The following is an 18,885-nucleotide window of genomic DNA, read 5'->3' as shown; positions in this document are numbered from 1 at the left end:
AGCCCACTCATTTGGCCTTTCCATGACTGAAGATAGGGATATTCTTGAAGTCCACCTCCACTCAAAACTAGATGTGACAGACTGCAAATCTTGGATGATCCTTTGGTTGTGGAATTGTTTTTCTCTGTCTGTTACAAGCTGTTAGTTACACATATAGCTCTCTGTTCAAGCACCACCAGATTGACACCTCATTTTTAATTATACCTGGTACTGCTCCCAAACATGCCCTTCTGCTGTTGATTTTGTGGTTTCATTGTAGTGGTTAATAATGTTGACAGCAGCATAAACATTGGCTTGATACCAGGGATAACTTCATTGCTCTTTGAAATTATACAATGGGATCTTTTATTTTATTTTTAGACAGCATACTGGGCTATTTTCCAAAGATACTTTGACACACAATTTTCTATTGTAAACATTGATACTAAATGTAGAGTTTTGCATTATGTAAAATGAATATACTATTTCCCATTACACTTAGTAACCCCCATATGACCATGTTCCTTTGTAAATGGTATCCATTGAAACAGAGCTTTACAATTGTGAGACATCATTTACATTATAAATATTGACCCACTAAAAGCTTGCAATGTTGACATGTGTTCCCTTTGTAAAAATGCTGAAACATTGAAGTAGGATTTCGCAGTTTCGAAATGCTGACTTTTCTCTATTTTCGCTATTCACAACTGACCAGTGAATTAGAGTCAGCACTCTGACCCTTTGGCATTTTACTTCATATTGTGAATTCTGACACAGTGAGATAAAGGAGGTAAAATTAAACTAGAGTGGGCAAATCAGACCTCCAGCTAGATACCCTACTGCAAAGAAAATTTGGCCTAAGTTAATTACAGATTATATTATGTGCCATTGAATCTAAATTTTATAGAGTTTTGACATTATAAAATATTGATCTGTTCTTCTCCCATTGTATATATTGACATTTTGAAGAATGATTCTGCTGTTATAAGATGCTGGTATACAAGGGGGAATTTTAGTACTGGTAATTGGGTGGGATATAAAATTGTTAATAAGCTCAAAGTTCTACTCAACCTATTGATTTTAATGCAAGTAGCTTTGTAGGTGGGTATGCAGATGGCTGGGAAATGAACAGCCCACCAATCTGCTCCTAACTGGCAAGGCACTCCATATATTTTAACATTCACCTGGCCTGCATCCGGATGGTCCCACAATCAGCCTGTTCTCAGCTCATAAAAAGAGACAATAAACGTTGATGTGATCCAGGCCTTAAGTGTGGCAAAGCCCAAGAGAAACTTGTTCTACCCCCCCATCACCAAACTGACTTCCCATTCCTGCACCCATGCTCACTTCCATGTTTTCCACAATAAGTTCTGACCCAGATGAGTACTGACATCAATGGAACTATTAACAATATTTGTGTCCTAAAGTACTTGAGAGTAGCAAAAGCATGAATGATATACTCATTGATATACTGTTGTATCGCAAAAATAGTGGCTACACCACCAGTTAACAAGGTCTGGAGAGTCTAATGATATTTCATTCAATCCCCATTTAATAATTGCCTTTGTTTTAATTTATAATTCGATGAGTTTTTAATATCCCTCTGTTCATGCATCATGCATAGCAGTCATGCTGTTCTAAATCTGAGGTATGTGGTGCCATTCTTATTTTGGACAACGCAATTGGATAAAGATCAACCATCAAGAAAATTGGGCATTTGCTGCAAATTGCATGGCCTCTAAGATACTGGACACCAGGATTCAGTACAAGCAAAGTGATGTCCAATGGGATAACTTCTGGGACTTTTGACAAACAGAAGTGCCAGAGGACAAACATTGTCCACATGTGACGAAGCAGAACTTCAAATGGTAAATTCGTAAATTACTTTATTACACCGGAGAACAAGGACTTTGCTTCCTAAATACTTTTGGGTGTACCTTATGGATTTTGGGCTGCCAATCATGAAAATCACCATGAAGTTTCCCTATCATGCACCCTTTTTTTGGAATCTGCTATATTTGTTATTTCAATTCATAATTCATGTGAATTAAATTGTTGCCCACAATGTAAGATGAAAAGTTTTCTATCTTGTCCAGGCATGCCTGGGCCTGCTTAGGTAGTATGGATGGTGCATAGTCTTTTAGAAAGGCTATAAATTTCCTTGAAGGAATTCAATATTTGAGACCGATGTTTTTCAGAATAACTGATGCCAAATCAACCAGGTCAGTGACAATAACAGGCAATTCAAAGAACTTCTAGTGGGACCAGAGAAAATCTCATGGAAGGCATTCAAGGATGTTGTTGAAAATTTTCTTGACAACTACAGAGCAGCAAACTACATACAGCTGGTGACATCATACTTTAGCCATACAAAACCATGAAGTGTTACATGTCACTGAAGATTCATTTTTCTGCATTCCCATTAAGACTTCCTCCCTGCAAATCTAGCAGCTGTCAGTAATCGGCATGGTGAAAGGTTTCGCCAGGACATTGCGGTAATGAAGAAATGGTATCAGGGCAACTGGAATCCATCAATGTTAGCTGATTATTGTTGGATACATAAGCTAGAGCCTCAGACATTGAGAACAAATGAAAATCATCAACAAAACATTTTTACCTTAGTTGAACTATTGCAAAATGTCAGCATTGTTATGCAATTAAACACTTTATATTCAATACAGGTTAATTTCTTATTTCTCCAAATTCCTACATGATACAAGTAGTCTGAAATTATATTTCTGTTCAGCTTCAAGAGGGTCTTTAATAAATAAAAACATTTCTGAGGAAGCAACACTTTCAAAAACAATTGTTGTCCAATGTATCGTCCAATGTGGGAGGAGGAGTTTAGGAGAACCAATGGCACCTAATGGCGAATCCTCTGCTTACATCTTCAGAAACAGCTTTATTTCTGTCTTTAATATCTCTATATTTCCCTTTCAGGGTCCCTTGAAGAGCCTGACCTGGAGATACATGCTGACTACGGTTCTTTGCGGGAATGGGACCCGCTCTCAGGATTTCATGACTGGTCGTTATTCGGCACGCCAAGGGGGTGGCCTAAGAGCTTCGCTCACCTTTGGAGGTCCGAGATTTTATGGCATTGGAGACGGGGGGGATTGGAGGTCAGTATCCAGACAGGAAATTGGTGTGTTGTGGGAGTCAGAAGATCTAAGGCTGTGTGCCCAGAGACACAGAGCTTAGAAAAAGCGATGCGATGGACTTTTAACATCATAAACCAGTGAGTTGTTTGTTATGTATCCCCTCTTGCTGTGAAACGGAGACACCTCTTTCTCTCTATGAGGGAGAGGGAGAGTCTGGGGTATGTTGAATACTGGGTGAACAAGTAGTCTTTGGAGTACTGCAGATCTGTGTCTTTGCTTACACTTGAGTGGTTTGAGACGGGTGCCGATGTTTTTTTTGCCATTGGGGGGAGGGGGGATTGTGCTTGCTGTTGCCTACACGCGGGAGGGAGGGGAGCTGGGAGGGGGACTTTGGGGTTCTAACATTTAACTGTCTTTGGGGGCACTCCTTTGTTTTTTGTGAATGGTTGCGAAGTAAAAGCATTTCAGGATGTATACATTTCTCTGATATTACATGTACCTTTGAAACCTATATTGAGGTACAGTAAAAATCTTGTCTTACATACTGTGTCACTGGGTTCGGATATGGCCCAAGTGCGGAGTGAGAGATGCTGAAGTGGGTCAATATTTCACAGACTTTAATGCGAACAGTGTTAAAGGGAAAAAGAAAACAATGAACGATTGGCCAAACAGGGCAGTTGACTAAAACACTCAAATGGAAAACGAAGCCGACTCTGCGGCTAGAAAGAACAACTAAGAATAAAACGAATACGAAGCACCAGGAAACCGCATTACAAAGGGCAGGTCATTCGAGAAAATCACAAGAAACTCTAAAACAAGTTAGCCAATTAAACAATTAACCATTTCAGGTGCTCTTAAAAACCTCAGAGCTCAAAAGTTCTGTGACGCCCTGCACAGGCCTGAAGTCGCTACAGGGCCCCCCCTCCCCATAGCTGGCACCTGATGGCCCAGGAAGGCCTGAAAACTCAAGAGACCTGGGGAACTTGAGAAAGAGAGAGACATGGGAACCCAAACAGACTTGGAGACCGGGGAACCCTAAGGGGCCTGGGAACCCAAACAGACTGAGAACAAGAAACCTCGGGCAGGGCCGAGAGGGAGGCTTGGGAGTCTGAGATGGGGAGGAAATTGAAAAACCCAGAACACATTAAGCCTTGGAAATGATCAGAAAAAGAAAACCCTGGGAACATAGAGAAAAGTCCTTGAGAAACCTTGAAACCATGAAATCTGAAAGCTAGAGAAGGAACCTTTCCAAATCTTGTTCACAGTGTTTTATCTTTCACAATTTTTTCCAGAGGCAATTAGGATATACCCTCAATTTTACAGATCAAGACAGCATAGACAGGTTTCTTTCATCACCAAGCTAGGTGGTTCACTGTAGATCTGTTTAATTTGCTACATGGAAGTTCAATTTTCCCAGTCTGTATCATGACTTTCACCAAGGGCTTAAAAATATTCTTGATAGGGTTAATTTACTTGTGATTTTGCATACTCCAGGCAGGAATTAGCTTTTGGAGTAAGGCTGTTCCAGAATTTACACTATTGACTTGAATGATGATTTGTTGAATCACTTGAAAACCTTGCTTGAAGCGCTCATTTGTTATGCGGATCTAAGTTACAGGACAACAACGCTGGGAACCTGGGTACTTGTGACTTGAAAAGCTTGGAATGGATACCAGAGAAACTCAATGGAGACTAGAAAAGCTCGGAATGTAGACTCAGGACTCTTGGAATATAGTCAGGACATGCACTTAGAATAGGAGGCACCCTTCCTCAAGCCACCAAGGAATTCAACAGAACATTGTTGCCTCGACGAATCACTCTGACCATTGAATCTCACGGCCAAGGTCAGCTGCTGTCTCTCCACTGGGTCCATCTTTGTGTGTTTAAAACTTGCTGTCACTGGGTTCGTATATGGCTCAAGTGCGGAGTGAGAGATACTGAAGGGGGTCAATATTTCACAGACTTCAATGCAAACAACGTTAGAGGGAAAAAGCAAACAAATGATAGGCCAAACAAGGCCGTTGACTAAAACACTCAAATCAAAAACAAAGCCTACACTGTCTAAAGAGATCAATTCATTGCAACAGTGTGTTGAGGTAAAACAACAGCAATGTTAGTAATGTGCAATGCAGTGAGATAGTAAAGTGCAAGGTCACAACAAGGTGGATTCTGAGGAGAGGAGTCCATTTTATCATTCCAGGGAACCATACAATAATCTTATAACAGCAGGAAAGAAGTTGCCCTTGAATCTGGTGGTACATGCTTTCAATCTTTTATATCTTCTACCTGATAGGAGGAGGGAATATATATTTAATTCCACTTCCCATTCCCATTCTGGTATGTCTATCCATGGCCTTCTCAACTACCCTGATGAGGTTACACTCAGGTTGCAGGAGCAATACCTTATATTTCGTCTGGGTAGCATCCAACCTGATGGCATAAACATCAATTTCTCGAACTTCTGGTAATGCCCCCCCCCTATTTTTTCAGCAATCCCCATTCCCAAATCCCCCTCTCACTTTATCTCCTTACCTGCCCATCGCCTCCCTCTGGTGCTCCTCCCCCTTTTCTTTCTTCCATGGCCTTCTGTCCTCCCCTATCAGATTACCCCCTTCAAGCTTTTGTATCTTCCCCCTGATAGGAGGAGGGAGAAGAGGGGACATATTTAATTCCACTTCCCTCTTTCACCAATCGACTTTCTCACTCTTTACTTCACCCCTCCTCCCTCCTGGTTTCACCTATCACCTACTACCTTGTAGTTCTTCCTCCCCTCCCCCTGCCTTCTATACTCTGACTTCTCATCTTTTTTTGCCCAGTCCTGATGAAGGGTCTCGGCCTGAAATGTTGACTGTACTCTTTTCCATAGATGCTCTGTGGCCTGCTCAGTTCCTCCAGCATTCTGTAGGTGTATGTTGAGGGAATATATAGGGTGGGTGCTATCTTTGATTATGCTGGCTACTTTATTGAAGCAGCAGAAGTGTATAAAGAGTCCACGATGAGCTGAGCTGTGTGCTCCACTCTTTGCAGTTTCTTGCAGCCATGGGCAAACCAACTGCCATCCTAAGCCAATATGTGTTCAGATAGAATGCTTTTAATAGGGCATTGATAAAAAATTGGTGATAACGTGGTTGGACCAGGTCAGTCTGTGGAATGTTCACTCTGTGGAAGATGAAACTTTCAATCCACTCAACCTCAACTCTATTAATGTTAACAGGAACATGTGTACCAACCCTCTCCCTTCTTAAAGTCAATGAACAGCTCTTTTACTTTGCTGGCACTGAGGAAAAGATTGTTGTCTTGACACCAAGACACTAGGCTCTTGACCTCCTTCTTGGACTCCAACATCATTACTTGAGATGCAGCCCACTAAGATGCTGTTACCTGAAAACTTGTAGGTAGAGTTAGAGCTGAATCTGACTGTGCAGTCCTGAGTGTATGGGGAGTAGAATCAGAGGGCTAGGGATGCAGCCTGGTGGGGTGCCAGCATCGAGGATAATTGTGGTGGAATTGTTGATGCCTATCCTTACTGATTGCTGTCTGTTGGTCAGGAAGTCAAAGATCAAGTTGCAAAGGGAGGTTTTGGGCTCCAGGCGCAGAACTTTGGTAGTAAGTTTGTTTGTAATTATAGTATGGAAGGTAGAGCTGTAATCAATAAACTATAGTCGAACATGAGCGTCTTTACTGTCCAGGTGCTCCAGAGTTGAGTTTAGGATTGGGGAGATGGTGTCCACTTGTTTAAGCAGTAGGCAAATTGCAGTGGGTTGAGGTTCGCTGGAAGGTTGGAGTTAATAAATATTATGAACAGCCTCTCAAAGCACATCATAATAGTAAATGTCAGAGCCAGCGGGCATTAGTCATTAATGCACACCTTGTTTCTCTTAGGTATCAAGATGATACTGATCTTCCTAAAGCAGTCAAAATCCACATATTGAAGCAGGAAGAGGTTAAAAATGTCTGCAAGTACCCCCCACCAGCTGATCTGCACAGGCTCTAAGGACACAGACACAGGCACCATCTGGGTCAATTGCCCTCTGTAAGTTCACTCTCCGGAAGACTGATCTTACATCAGCAACTGTGAATGTGGGTTCAGTTGCTTTGGAGACTGCAAGGTGGGCAGTGACATTCCAATCCCCTTCTGTTCACAATGTGCATAGAATGTATTAAACTCATCAGGAAGTGATGCATTGTTGTCAGCAATGCTGCTTGTCTTTATTTTATAGCATGTAAGTTCTGTCACAACTGACCGCTGGTCTGGGATTCTATTTTTGGACTGGTTTTATCTCTTGGCATTCCTGATAGCCTTATGGAGGTCATACCTCAATTTCTTGTAAAAGGCATAATCATCTAATTTGAACATTGCTGTTCTGGACATGAGGATGGAGTGGATCTCCCACTTATCCATAGTTTCTGGTTTGGGAACACTTGGATTGACTTCATTGGTACACAATTGTCAACTCACTTACTGATCAAGTCTGTGACGGTAGTGATATACTTATCTAGTCTAAGTGTTGTGTCTTTGAACATGAACTGATCTCAAAAGAGTCAAAACATGGTAGCTTTGAGGTCTGCTTCAGCATTACTTGAAGGACTTTGCCTTAATAGGTTTCCAGCTCTTAGATAATGACTCTTTAATTAATGTATTTACATGACTCCACTGGGAGCATAAATCCTCTGCCAACTTCTTTTCACCCCCTGCATCTTTCTAATCCCAACCAAACCCATCCTTAACCACGCAAACACGAGGAATCTGCTGATGCTGGAATTTCAAGCAACACACACGAAATGCTGGTGGAACGCGGCAGGCCAGGCAGCATCTATAGGGAGAAGTACAGTTGACGTTTCAGGCTGAAACCCTTCATCAGGACTCGAAGGTCTCGGCCTGAAATGTCGACTGTACTTCTTCCTATAGATGCTGCCTGGCCTGCTGCGTTCCACCGGCATTTTGTGTGTGCTGCCATCCTTAACCACCCTCGACCTGTAAGCTTCTGATCCTGGTTTTCTTCCAATCAGGGCATGATGCATTGTCCTACCCTCAAAACCAGCCCTATCCCTCACCAAATCATGGGCTGATTGCTTCCTTCCTAATCCACAAAGCCACCTTTTATGGAACTCTTCATTCTCTGTTCCATGGACCAGAATATTGTTGTACCACTGTGTTTGGAACACTAAGGAAAGATCTTTCATCAAGTAGGCCCATTCAGCAGCACATGGTTCCTGGGAACTGATATTCTTATAAATATCCTAGAGAATGCCTCTTAAATACTATGATGTTTGGCCCTCTTGTGAATGCATCAAGTCAGGCACCATTTAATTTCTGACTATGTACAGTAACTCTGACAAGCCTAAACTAAATTCAATTATTTTATCCTTAGTTCACTTGGAGTAAAGGATCTGACTTCAAACTATTTTTAGCTAGTGTATTTGATCTCATGTTTTGAGCTATTCTGCACTCCAAACACCTCTTGATTATTTGTTTAAAAAATGTTTATACTGTACATTTCAACTAAAAGACATGGTCTTTCTTTGAACTGTGTTCTTTTTCCTGCAGTTTCCCCGCTAGCATTGACATTAATGATTATATCAGTGACTGGGTTGAACCAAGAGAGTCCAGAGATCAGAATTTCATTGCCTTTTATTTTGTTCTTTATGGTTTGTTGAAGTATGATCAGATAATATATACTGGAATAGTTTGCTCAGAATAGGATGGACTTATCTGTCCATACAAATAAGGCACATAAATATTCAGATCAGTTTCACAGTTAGAAAAACTGGAGAGCCAAACCAAATTAGGGTCATCTATAGTTCAGGAAAACATTTCAGAATTACAAGCATTCATGCAATTTTGGATAATTGTGCCATTTGCAGAGCTTTCTATGAATACAACCTCCTATTTCTTCCATTTTGCCAAACTATTGGTAATGCTCAATTTGCAAACTCCTTCATTTCATGTAATGAAGCATGTAATAATTTCATGTTAGAAAACAAACAGGTTTTAATTGCAAAAAATGTTTCTCTGGATTGCCCTTTCAATGAAAATTATTTCTCAGAGGAGCAAATAACTTGAGAGCAAGACCGGTTAGGGTAATACTTTCTTCAGAGTATCTCCATACCTTAGACTGTTTTAAAATCTGTTTATTTTCAATCTAAAGTGTTGATTTAAAAAAAAATCTGCTGAATCAATGCACAAATTGGAAATAATGAGGAACAAAATAATAAAGACGGCCGTTACAGAATTTCAGTTTAGGAATATTGATGGAAGTCTTTATTGATGGAACTCTATACAAAACCTGTTATGGCTTTTAAAATTAACTTACTGCACTTTTATTGACTTTATTTGTTGCGACTTTTGTATCACTCCTTGAAATCTTTTATTTACCAGATGATTTTACACATTTCTAAATCTTAATTTCAACTGGAATAGTTCACTGAAAGCACACAGTTTGCATATTAAAGATAAAACAGACCTTGAAAACTTCAGCAAACTTCAGTTATTCTTCTGTAAGTTATATATCAGTAGGTATAAATACTAGTAAAATATCTCAAAATTACTTTCAAAACATTCACAGCACCAAAGCTTGCAGAAATGAAACAAAACAAAAACACAGAATACTGGAAAAATTGGGCATACCTGGAGAGAGAAAAACTGAGATATTATTACAAGGGATAACCTTAGCTTTGAATTGACTTGTTCTAAAGAAACTTTGTTTGCAATATTGAATTGAATTGACTTTGTCACTTACATCCTTCATATATGTGAGGAGTAAAAATCTTTACATTACATCTCTGTCTAAATGTGCAATGTGCAATTTATAGTAATTTATATTAAATAGTATGTGCAATAGGACAGTCAATACAGTTGTAGAAATACAGTTGTATCAGTGTGAATTAATCAGTCTGATGGCCTGGCGGAAGAAGCTGTCCTGGAGCCTGTTGGTCCTGGCTTTTATACTATGGTACCATTTCCCAGATGGTAGCAGCTGGAACAGTTTGTGGCTGGGGTGACTCAGGTCCCCAGTGATCCTTCAGGCCCTTTTTACACACCTGTCTTTGTAAATGTCCTGAATAGTGGGAAGTTCACATCTACAGATGCTATGAGCTCTCCACACTACTCTGCAGAGTCCTGCGATTAAGGGTGGTACAGTTCCCATACCAGGCAGTGATTCAGTCAGTCGGGATGTTCTCAATTGTGCCCCTTAGATTTGGGGGCCCATACCAAAACTTCTTCAACCATCTGAGGTGAAAGAGGCACTGTTGTACTTTTTTTCACAACACAACCGATACGTACAGACCATGTGAAATCCTCAGTGATGTGTACGCCAAGGAACTTAAAGCTGTTCACCCTCTCAATCCCCGATCCATTGATGTCAATAGGAGTGAGCCTGTCGCCATTCCTCCTGTAGTCCACAACCAGCTCCTTTGTTTTTGCGACACTGAGGGAGAGGTTGATTTCTTGACACCACTGTGTTCAGGTGATTAGTTCTTCTCTGTTGGTTGCCTCATTATTATTTGAGATAAGGCCACTCAATGTAGTATCATCTGCAAATTTAATTTGCAGATTGGAGCTGTGGGTGGCAACACAGTCATGGGTATGCAGAGAGTAATGGAAGGGGGCTTAGGACACTGCCCTGAGGGGTACCTGTGTTGAGGGTCAGAGAGACAGATGTGAGGGAGTCCACTCTTACCAACTGCCGGTGATCTAACGGGAAGTCCAGGTTCCAGCTACACAAGGCAGGGTGAAGGCTGAGGTCTTTGAGTTTTTTGTCAAGCCTGGACAAGGTGTTGAATGCTGAACTGTAGTCCAAGAACAGCATTCTCACATAAGCATCCTTCTTCTTCAGATGTGTAAGGACGGTACGTAGAACTGTGGCTATTGCGTCATATGTCGATCGGTTGTATCAGTAGGTGTATGATGAATATCTGAAGCTGTTGAATTCAATATCAAGACCTGAAAACCACAAAGTGCTGAGACTGAAGAGGTGCCATTCTCCAATTTTAATTTGGACTTTGCTGAAACCATGTAAAATGTCAGAGTGGGAGTAGGATGGAGAATTAAAGCCCTGGAAACAGAGCAGAGGTTCTGTAATGTTTCTTCAATCTAGAGAAGACCACACTGTGAGTACAGTGTGCAATGTATTAAATTGGAAGAAGCACCAGAGCGTTATTGCTTCACCAGCAAGAAGTGGCTAAGTCCCTGAATTGTGGTAAGGGAAGAGGTAAAAGAGCAGAGATTGCATCTCCAGTGGATGGATCTGCACAACAAGTAGAGTTAGAATTGGTGGAGAGGAAGAATGAAACCAACTGGAAGAATCCTTTCTGAATGCTGGAAGGGAAAGGGAAGATACACCTAGAGGCAGCAAAAATGACAGAAATTGTTGAATGTGGAAGATGATTTGATAGAATATGAGGACAAAGGGAACTCTTTGTGGTCCTGGTGCAAATAAAAGAGCAGAGAGTAGAAGTGTACTTAACAGAGCAGGAGTGACTGTGAGCACGGTTAACTCTGGGAGAGTGGAAAGCATAGTTAAGGAAAAAGAAGACATCTCAGAAGTGCTGGCTTTAAAGCTGTTGACATAAGAACAAATACAATTGAGATTGAAAGTCATCATTAAAACATTTGCAAAGAAGCTGGATTAACTGGGAGAATTCACTCTACATCATTTCCCTGTGTTGACGGGACTATCCAGAGTGTTTAGGGTCTGGATGAAATGAAATTTGTGGTAAGTGCACAGCAATGCTTCCAGAGTCAATATACTCTCAGTAGCCACTATGTTTGGCACCTCCTGTGTATGGTCTTCTGCTGTTGTAACCCATCCACTGCCAGGTTTGATGTGTTGTGCACTCAGAGATGCTCTTCTGTATCCACTGTTGGAATGCATGGTTAATACAGTTATTTGAGACAGCCTGTTTATTGTCGCCAGTGATTTTAACCACGCAAACCTTAAGTTAGTGCTCCCCAAATTCTATCAGTATGTGGACTTTGCAACGAGGGGGGAGAACGCATTAGACCTGGTTTACACAAACATTCCCGACGCGTACCGGGCAGAGCCCCGCCCCCACTTCGGTTACTCAGACCACATCTCTGTTATGATAATCCCAGCATACAGACCACTCGTCAGGCTCTCCAGACCAGTTCAGAAGCAGGTGAAAACCTGGCCAGCAGGAGCCATCTCTGCTCTTCAAGACTGCTTTGAGCACACTGACTGGCACATGTTCAGGGAGGCTGCAACCGATGGCGACTCTACCAACTTAGAGGAGTACACAGCATCAGTGACCAGTTACATCAGCAAGTGCATTGATGATGTTACTCTGTCCAAGACCATCACTATACGCCATGGATGAACGCAGAGGTGCGTGCGCTGCTGAGGTCCCGCGGCTCCACCTTCAGAGCAGGCGACAAGGCAGCTTTAACAACAGCAAGGGCCAAACTGTCCCGAGCCATCAGAGGGGCAAAGCGTGCAATGCCCGGCTAATCCACAGTTACTTCCAGGACAGCGGTGACACACGGCGCATGTGGAAGGGCATCCAGGACATCACCAATTACAAGACAACATCACCTGACTGCGGGTCATGCCTCCCTCCCAAATGTACTGAATAACTTCTACGCCCGGTTTGAGGCAGAAAATGATGTGGCGGCGAGTAAGTCCACCCCTCCTACGAATGACCAGGTGCTGTGTCTCTCAGTGGCCGATGTGAGAAGAACCCTGTGCAGGGTCAACCCACGGAAGGCTGCTGGACCAGACAACATCCCGGGTAGAGTGCTCAGAGGTTGTGCAGACCAGCTAGCAGATGTTGTCACTGGCATCTTCAATATCTCCCCGAGCAGCGCCACCATTCCAACGTGCTTCAAGGCCGCCACCATCGTCCCCGTGCCGAAGAAGTCTTCAGTGTCCTGCCTAAATGACTACCGTCCCGTTGCACTTACATCCATCATCATGAAGTGTTTCGAGAGGCTTGTCATGAGGGATATCAAGACCCTGCTGCCCCCCTCACTGGATCCCCTGCAGTTTGCGTACCGTCCCATCTGCTCAACAGATGACACCATTGCCACCACCCTGCACCTGGCTCTAACCCACCTGGACAAAAAAGACACATACATTCGGATGCTGTTCATAGACTTTAATTCAGCATTCAACACAAACATCCCTCAGAAACTGATTGGAAAGCTGAGCCTATTGGGCCTGAACACCTCCCTCTGCAACTGGATCCTAGACTTCCTGACTGGGAGATCGCAGTCAGTCTGGATCAGAAACAGCATCTCCAACACCATCACACTGAGCACGGGGGCCCCCCAGGGCTGCATGCTCAGTCCACTGCTGTTCACTCTGCTGACCCATGACTGTGCTGCAAAACACGGCTCGAACCACATCATCAAGTTCGCTGATGACACGACCGTGGTGGGTCTCATCAGTAAGAACAATGAGTCAGCTTACAGAGAGGAGGTGCAGTGGCTAACAGACTGGTGCAGAGCCAACAACCTGTCTCTTAATGTGAACAAAACAAAAAAGATGGTTGTTGACTTCAGGAAGGTATGGAGCGACCTCTCCCCGCTGAACATCGACGGCTCCTCGGTAGAGATCGTAAAGAGCACCAAATTTCTTGGTGTTCACCTGGTGGAGAATCTCACCTGATCCCTCAACATCAGTTCCATAGCAAAGAAAGCCCAGCAGCATCTCTACGTTCTGTGAAGGCTGAGGAAAGTCCATCTCACACCCCCCCCCCCCCATCCTCATCACATTCTACAGGGGTTGTATTGAGAGCATCCTGAGCAACTGCATAACTGCCTGGTTCAGAAATTGCACCATCTCAGATCGCAAGACCCTGCAGTGGATAGTGAGGTCAGCTGAGAAGATCATCGGGGTCTCTCTTCCTGCCATCACGGACATTTACACTACACGCTGCATCCGCAAAGGAAACAGCGTTATGAAGGACCCCACGCACCCCTCATTCAATCTCTTCTCCCTCCTGCTGTCTGGGAAAAGGCACCGAAGCACTCAGGATCTTTTAATTAATTAATTAATTTATAGAAATTACAAAGAATAAATGTAATAGTAAAATAGTAAGAAAGATAATATTAACCCCCCCCCCCTTAACCCTTATCTAAAGAAAAAGAAAGAAGAGAAAGATTGCCTGGATATCGGAGGATCCCCACATGCTCCGTGGAGTTCAAAATAATTTTGATATTTATTTTTTACTTTCCCCAATTACTATAATTTTATCTTCAAAGGACCTATGTATTTCATCCTATCTTTTGTAAGTATGGGAGCCAAATTTTCAAAAATATATCATATTCATTTCTTAAATTATATGTAATTTTTTCAAGTGGAATGCAACTATGTATTTCATTATTCCAATGATCCATAGTTAAATATAAATCAGATTTCCAACTAACTGCTATAACTTTTTTGGCTACTGCCAATGCAATTTTTATAAATTTTTTCTGATACTTGTTCAATTTAAGTTTCGGTATTGTCCCTTCAATGTCTCCTAATAAAAATAATAGTGGACTATGTGGGAGTTGTACTCCAGTAATTTGTTCCAATAAAAGTCTTAAATTTATCCAAAATGGTTGAATTTTAAAACAAGACCAAGTAGAATGCAAAACGGTACCAATTTCTTGATTACATCGAAAGCATTGGTCAGACATATTTGAATTTAATCTATTTATTTTTTGTGGTGTTATATATAATTGATGTAAAAAATTATATTGTATTAAACTAAGTCAAACATTTATTGTATTTCTCATACTATCAAAACATAATCTTGACCAGTTTTTCCCATCAATTTTAACATTCAAATCAGATTCCCATTTTTGTCTTGATTTATGAATTCCTAATTTAATTATTTGCTTTTGAATCAAATTATACGTACAAGATGTAAATTTTTTAATTCTTCCTTTCTGAATCAATATTTCTATTTCACTAGGTTTTGGCATCAACATTGTTTGACCCAGCTTTTCTCGTAAATAGGCTCTTAATTGAAAATAACCGAGAAGAGTGATTTGATATTTTATATTTATTTTTTACTTGATCAAACAACATTAATATACCTCCTTCGAAACAATCACCTATATATTTAATCCCCTTTTGGAACCAATTATGTAGAAGTTTATTGTCCATTGTAAAAGGAATAAGCCTATTTTGAATTAAAGTTCTTTTTGCTAATAAAGATTTCTTTATCTCATCATCTATATTTACCTTATTCCATAATTCAATCAAGTGTCTTAATATAGGAGATTCTTTTTTTCCCGTATCCATTTGGATTCCCATTTATATAAAAAATCTTCTGGTATATTTTCTCCTATCTTATCCAATTCTATTTTAATCCATGCTGATTTTTCTTCATCAAAAAAAGACGCAATAAATCTAAGTTGATTTGCTTTATAATAATTCTTAAAATTTGAAAGTTGTAACCCTCCTAGGTCAAATATACATGTCAATTTTCCAATGATATTCTTGACATCTTACCTTTCCAAAGAAATTCCCTTACATATTTATTCAGTTCTTGAAAAAACTTCTGTGGTAATTGTATTGGTAAATTTTGAAATAAATATTGCAATCTAGGAAATATATTCATTTTTACAGCATTAACTCTACCTATTAATGTTATTGGTAACATCATCCATTTATCAAGATCCTCTTTTATTTTTTTTAATAATGGCAAATAATTTTGTTTATATAAATTTTTTATATCATTATCAACTCTAATACCTAAATATTTTATCCCATTCATTGACCATCTAAATTGAGTTGCTAATCGACATTGATTGTAATTTCCTTCGGTGAGGGGTAAAGTTTCACTTTTATCCCAATTTACTTTATAGACTGATACTTTTTCTTACAGTATTCTTACAATCTCTTACAATCTGATACCATATTCTTACAATCTAAAAGATAATCTTTGCAATGATTGCAATGGGTTTGTTAAATAAATCAAAACATCATCAGCAAATAAATTAATCTTATATTCTTCTTGATTAACTCTCAAGCCCCCAAAATCTGAATCTGTTCTAATTAATTCTGCTAATGGTTCTATTGCCAATACAAATAAAGCAGGTGATAATAGGCAGCCTTGTCTGGTTGTCCTCGTTAAGCAAAATGGTGTTGAAATCTGACCATTTTTAACTAATTTAGCTTGAGGATTAGTATTTAAAGTTTTAATCCATTGTATAAAAGATTTTTCTAACTCATATTTTTCCAATACGTTAAATAAAAAATCCCATTCCAATCTATCAAATGCTTTTTCTGCATCCAAAGCAACTGCCACACTCATTTCCTCTCTTTTTTGTGCCAGATGAATAATACTAAGTAACCGAGTTATATTATCCATTGATTGTCTATTTTTAATAAAACCTGTTTGATCCATATGTATTAATTTTGGTAAATATTTAGATATTCTATTAGATAAAATTTTTGCTGGTATTTTATAATCTGTATTCAACAAAGAAATAGGCCTATATGATGTAGGTTTTAAAGGGTCTCTATCTTTTTTTGGCAATACACTTATGATCACTGTTAAAAAAGATTGTGGAAGTTTATGCATTCTTTCCACTTGGTATATTAATTCCATAAAAGGAGGAATTAATAAATCTTTAAATTTTTTATAAAACTCAGGAGGAAAACCATCTTCTCCTGGGGATTCATTACTCTGAAGTGATCCTAAAGCTTCTTCAACCTCTTTTAATGTAAAGGGCATATCTAATCCTTTCTGTTCTTCCAAATTTAATTTTGGAAGGGTTATTTGTGATAACACTTTATCTATCTCAGCAGTCTTATTTTGTGATTCTGATTGATATAGTTCAGTATAAAAATTTTTGAAAGTTTCATTAATTTCTAAAGGCTTATAAGTAACCTTATTTACACTTGTTCTACTTGCATTTATTGTTTTAGAAACCTGTTCTGTTTTCAACTGCCAAGCAAGAATTTTATGCGATCTTTCACCTAATTCATAATATTTCTGTTTAGTTCTCATAATTACTTTTTCTGTACGATATGTCTAGAGTGTATTATATTGTAGTTTTTTATTAACAAGTTGTCTTCGTTTTTCTTCTGTCATATATCTTTGAGATTCTTTTTCTAACTTTATGATTTCTTTTTCCAATTGATCTATTTCTGCTGCATATTCCTTTTTAATTTAGCACTCAGGCTCTTATGACCAGACTATAGAAACATAGAAAATAGGTGCAGGGGTAGGCCATTCGGTCCTTCGAGCCTGCACCACCATTCAGTATGTTCATAGCTGATTATCCAACTCAAAACCCTGTACCTGCTTTCTCTCCATACCCCCTGATCCCTGTAGCCACAAGGGCCATATCTAACTTCCTCTTAAATATAGCCAATGAACTGGCCTCAACTGTTTCCTGTGGCAGAGAATTCCACAGATTCACCACTCTCTGTGTGAAGAAGTTTTTCCTCATCTCGGTCCTAAAAGGCTTCCCCTTTATCCTTAAACTGTGATCCCTCGTTCTGGACTTCCCCAACATCAGAAACTATATAACAGTTTCTTCCCCCAAGCTATCAGACTCCTCAATACCGAAGCCTGGACTGACACCTTGCCCTATTGTCCTGTTTATTATTTATTGTAATGCCGGTACTGTTTTTGTGCACTTGATGCAGTCCAGTGTAGGTCTGTAGTCTAGTATAGCTTTCTCTGTGTTTTTTTATTACGTGGTTCAGTCTAGTTTTTTGTAATGTGTCATGTAAACCATGGTCCTGAAAAACATTGTCTCATTTTTACTATGCACTGTACCCGCAGTTATGGTCGAAATGACAATAAAAGTTGACTTGATACAGTTATTTTAGTCACTGTTGCCTTTCTGTCAGCTTGAATCAGTCTGACCATTCTCCTCTCACCTCTCTCATTAACAAAGCATTTTTGCCCACAGAACTGTTGCTCACTGGATACTTTCAGTTTTTCACACCATTCTTTATAAACTTGAGACACTGCTGTGTGTGAAAATCCCAGGAGATCAGCAGTTTCTGAGATACTCAAATCACAGTGTCTGGCACCAACAATCATTTCACGGTCAAAGTCACTTCGATCACATTTCTTCCCCATTCTGATGTTTGGTCTGTGTAACAACTGAACTTTTGGACCATGTCTGCATGTTTTTATGCAATGAATTGCTGCTGTGTGGTCAGCTGATTATATATTTGCATTAACAAACAGGTGCACCTAATAAAGTGGCTGCAGAGTGTATGAAGGACCTACTCAGTAGGGTACAATTGTGGACTTCCTCTTGGGGAAGGAGGATGGGCAAGTAACAGAAGTAGCGTCAAGGAGCACTAGTGATCAAAATTCAAATAATTTTACGTTCGTGTTGGAAAAGGAAAAGACAGACCCACGGGTTAGGAACCTAAACTGTAGCAGGGATATTTTCAGAGGAATTTGGCAAGTTCCAGCAAAAGTTAATTCAGTGAGCATGTTGTAAGGGGAAGTAATGAATTGCATGGGAAGGATTTTAATAGTCTGATATCAGGAATCGAGATGCATAATGTTCCTGGTGAAGGGTAAACCTGGCATGTTTTGGGAATCTTGGCATTCGAGGGGTATTGAGGCTGTGGTCGAGAAAAAGAAGGAAGAAGGAGGTAGAGGATGAAATGAATTTGTTGTTAACCATACAGTGACTAAGTGATTAACAGGAGAAAAAGCAATGTGGTTTGCACCAGAAGTGAATGAAAAATTAATTAAAATGGAAATGGACATGGGCCCAGCTGTTCCAGACATTCCACAAAATGAGTTGAATTGCATTTCAAAGATACTGAACAGAAGCCTACAGATATCCAACTAAGAACTTATACTGGAGAAAAGA

The 18,885-nt window shown here is 40.1% G+C and overlaps 2 protein-coding genes across 4 annotated transcripts in view; one reads left to right on the top strand and one right to left on the bottom strand.

The window, feature by feature from the left end:
* Positions 1-18,885, bottom strand: part of LOC132393193 (uncharacterized) — a 163,011-nt gene that overhangs the window by 28,408 nt on the left and 115,718 nt on the right. The gene's annotated exons all lie outside the window — the stretch shown is intronic.
* LOC132393194 (uncharacterized) overlaps positions 1-18,885 on the top strand; it is a 322,118-nt gene that overhangs the window by 262,637 nt on the left and 40,596 nt on the right. Inside the window, exons 9-10 of one of the 3 annotated variants that reach the window (XR_009511787.1) lie at positions 2,920-3,098; positions 6,960-7,186. Coding sequence is in view for 1 of the 3 variants with exons in the window: in XM_059968137.1 (XP_059824120.1) it covers positions 2,920-3,098; positions 6,960-7,071 (291 nt within the window). In the remaining 2 variants the exon portion in view is untranslated. Of the gene's footprint in view, positions 1-2,919; positions 3,099-6,959; positions 7,881-18,885 lie in introns of those variants that run through there. The other 2 variants (XM_059968137.1, XR_009511790.1) reach the window with 2 other exon arrangements.

This window comes from Hypanus sabinus, chromosome 4 (assembly GCF_030144855.1).
Source record: "Hypanus sabinus isolate sHypSab1 chromosome 4, sHypSab1.hap1, whole genome shotgun sequence".
Classification (NCBI taxonomy): domain Eukaryota; kingdom Metazoa; phylum Chordata; class Chondrichthyes; order Myliobatiformes; family Dasyatidae; genus Hypanus; species Hypanus sabinus.
The sequence above is the reverse complement of the archived record's forward strand: the minus strand, read 5'-3'. Positions and strand labels throughout refer to the sequence as shown.